At 39.0% G+C, this 3,742-nt stretch overlaps 1 protein-coding gene across 1 annotated transcript; it reads left to right on the forward strand.

Annotated features, from left to right (window-relative positions):
* Positions 1-881: 881 nt before the first annotated feature.
* Positions 882-3,181, forward strand: LOC104120515 (uncharacterized). The gene has a single exon (XM_009632285.4). It carries the CDS (start codon positions 1,930-1,932, stop codon positions 2,881-2,883), a length of 954 nt encoding a protein of 317 aa, XP_009630580.1. The 5' UTR covers positions 882-1,929; the 3' UTR covers positions 2,884-3,181.
* The last annotated feature ends 561 nt before the right edge of the window (positions 3,182-3,742 follow it).

Raw genomic sequence — 3,742 nt, forward strand, 5'->3', positions numbered from 1 at the left:
TTCAAGTGATAATATGGCTGATCTGTTCACCAAAACTCTACCGACGTCAACCTTCAAGAAACTAGTGTACAAGATTGGGATGCGAAGGCTCAATGATGTGAATTGATGCTCTCATCAGGGAGAGTTAATACGCATTGTACTCTTTTTTCCTTACAAGGTTTTGTCCCACTGGGTTTTCCTTGCAAGGTTTTTAACGAGACAACCAAAAGGCGTATTTCTAAACATGTGTACTCTTTTTTCTTCACTAGATTTTTTTTTCCTATAGGGTTTTTTCCTAATAAGGTTTTAACGAGGCACATTATCTATGGACATCCAAGGGGGAGTGTTATAAGAAAAATCAAATTATGGTGGATGTCTACTCTTCCTCCGTGATCTTCTCAAATGTTTAATGACATATTCAATGACATATTTCTATGCTTAATGACATATTCAATGACATATTTTTCTTCACTTTTCATGCCTATATAAAGGCTTTGTAATAGATAAGAAAATACACACAATTGAAGAAGAAAATCTCTTCCTTCTCTCTATCTCCATTTCTTGTTCATGTTTTACTAAATTATTTTTATTTCATAACAACATGTCTTGTTCATGTTTTACTAAAATTACTTTTATTTTATAACAAATCCAGCTCTTTTTTCTATAAAATAAATATTCACAAATATGTACTCATTGACGGAAGTGGGTTCATCTTTGACTTGATTCTTTGTTTCCATTATTCATATTCACACGATGATACAGCTGTATAAAGGTGGTGTGTGTAAATATATTGATGTATTAAATTAAAATAATAATAATAGTACAACACTTAAAAATAAGGGAATTAGTAGTAATTATTAAAGTGTATTCACATTTTAGCCCAAATAAGGCTCACTCTATTGTTTCTTAATCTGTCTTTTAGCCTTATTCACTTTTCTTCGTTCTCTTCATACCCAACTACACTCTCCCCACCATTTCATCTCCAAGCTTATCTTCTCTTCTCTGTACAAAGAAACTTCTAGATTTAATCTTCTCCGTCTGCTTTTTCAGCTCCGTTTCCATTCGCTGGAGATTCGACCAGACAGTAATATTTGCTTACTAAAACGACGTCGTGTGCCTATTCAATTGTGGCACATCGATCTCTCAATCCTGTTTCTGTACGGAAGTTAGAAAGAATGCAGAATGCTTTGCACTTTTTAGGGTTCTTGGAGCGGTCTGCTTCCTTGATTCTAGCCTCATAGCAATGCCAAACTTGCTTTTAAGCTTCCGCTACAATCAATTTTCTCCACATTAAGCGTGAGTCTCGTGGATTAGGGTTTTGAAAGTGATACTGGTAACCTTAGCTCAGGTAATTTGCTTATCAACTCACAGATGGTAGAAAATTTTTGGTCATCTAACGAATCTACATTGCTCTATCTCCGTAAAATGCTCTAATCTGAGTATTAAATCAAGTCAATATTACGGTTTTGGGTAAGGATTTATAAAGGAAGTTGAGTAATTAGGGTTTCGCAGGGATTATTAAGCTCTTATTTTTACGCTAGTCTCTTTGCTGAGTAAGAAATACAAAGGTAAAAAAGCTGTTTTAGAGCTTGTGACTTTGTTAACGGGTGAAAGTGCCAGCTCTGCTTGCTTTATCCATCCCCCCCAAGAATGGATCTTTTTGGTACAGTTGTTGTCACATTTCATATGCTGTACTAGATTATTCTGCTACCATCTGTGGCTTTTGAAATACTACTTTAAGTGTGAAGTTGGAGCCACGTCGAAGCACTAAAAGTAGATGACATGGTCGGCCAGGTTTTTTGTTTAAAGGCTTATTTTGGATCTGAAGACTTGTCACCATATAAGTAGAGTACTGTCGTTTGGGGGTTGACCTTGTCTTTGTGAGTTGTCGGATCTGCAGTGTGAGGGCTGAGGAAGATTGTACTGGTTGTCTGAAACTGTGAAGCATCGATGGGGCTTCTTGAAAGCCTCTCGATGCGTCTTCTTCTATTGTGGCTATGTTTCTTGCCACGTTTAGGGAGTTGTTCTTCCCTGGGAGCTGCAAGGGCATTAGATGCACTCCTCCAAGATTATGCTTATCGTGCATTTGCCCGTCCGAGGACAGGTGTTGTTTATGATGGAGATGTGCCATTGAATTTGACAGGGATTAAGGTGTCAGCCATGAGGCTCAGGAGTGGCAGTTTATGGACCAGAGGTGTTCCAACGTACAAAGAGTTTCAGATACCTGTTGGGGTCGTTGAGCAACCTTATGTTGAGAGGCTTGTATTGGTCTACCAAAATTTGGGCAATTGGTCTGCAAGATATTATAGTTTACCTGGTTACATGTACTTGACTCCTGTGGTGGGTCTTCTTGCTTATGATGCATCAAACCTTTCAGCAATTTACTTGCCTGAGTTGGACATCAGGGCTTCTGGTCAGCCCATCTCAATAAGGTTTTCAGATGTCAAGCCGGCGCCTGTTGGATCATCTGCTATGTGTGTTTCATTTGATTTAAAAGGATCAGTGAATTTCAGCAGTGTATTGTCGGACAACATATGCACGACCTTTCTACCGGGGCATTTCTCTATTGTTGTCAAGTCAATCGCTCCTCCTGCTCCAGTCTCTCCTGCACCACCAGGAGGCGCTCCAAAGGAAGCACGCGTACCAGCAGGTAAGGGAAAGAAAAACAAGTCAAAGGTCGGGATAATTGTTGGTTCGGTTGCAGGAGGACTAGTATTGTTGTTTTTGTTAGGCCTTCTGATAGTGTGGGTGGGCAAGTACAAGAGGAGGAAGAAAATGCAACAGATGGAGAGGGCTGCGGAGGTTGGAGAAGCATTGCATATGACTAGAATTGGGAGCACAAAAGCACCAGCTGCTACTGTGACACGAACACAACCAACCCTAGAGAGTGAATACGTGCCTTAGTCAATTCATTCTGTACAAGCTGCCTCACACATTCACATTCATGTTTCATTTGTTGCAGTTAGATATTCTTCAACACGCCTCTATTTCTCGGTGTTTTATTTTTCTTTTTGTTGCCTTATTGAATTTTTTACTAGGCTTCTGGTAGCAGTGTGAGTAGCTCAGGGTTATCCTGTAAATGATAATCTGTCACTCTCACGGAAAGCATTAGTATTTGTGATGATAAATTGTGGTGTGCATTGTGGCATAAGGTGAGTTTAATTGTGATGATATTGACAATGAATAAGTCTTTTTGATGGCATTCTTCTTCATTAACTATGAGTTCTTTCAGCAACCAAGTTACTCTGATGTATTAGCCTAATATATAAGATGAATGTGATTCTGTGATAGCCTTGTGTTCTTTTGCTTTTGGCAGTCGCTGAGAAAATCAGTTTACAAGGATATCGTTGCAAAAAGAAACAGAATGACTTATTTATGAGATCTCTTAGCTTTTTTCCGTCTTTCTTCAGGTCAAAAGTACTGCATGTAAGAATTATTCAGGTATTTAGATGCTAATAATGGGCAAAGAAATCCAATTCTTCTGAACTGAAACTGCTTGATAAAGATTTGAGGATATATATGTAGACTAGTTAGTTTTCTAGCTGTTTGATTATGATATTTGCCCGGGCATGTAGTGTCCCCAGGGGCGGATCTATACTTTTAAGTATGGTTCACAGCCCCATGCTCTCTTCCCCAAATTATGAATTGTAATATTAGTACTAGTCTTGTATTTTGCTATGCCTAGTGTCACGGGGGCGTTTTTAATCGGTCTAAAGTCACACCCGCACGGCAGTCAAGTTGCGCACTTGACTCAGCCTTTCCC

The sequence above is a fragment of the Nicotiana tomentosiformis genome, chromosome 7, assembly GCF_000390325.3.
Source record: "Nicotiana tomentosiformis chromosome 7, ASM39032v3, whole genome shotgun sequence".
Lineage (NCBI taxonomy): Eukaryota > Viridiplantae > Streptophyta > Magnoliopsida > Solanales > Solanaceae > Nicotiana > Nicotiana tomentosiformis.

Coding starts and splice junctions, on each gene's coding strand:
- LOC104120515 (XM_009632285.4), top strand. CDS start 1,930: ATGGGGCTTCTTGAAAGCCTCTCGATGCGTCTTCTTCTATTGTGGCTA.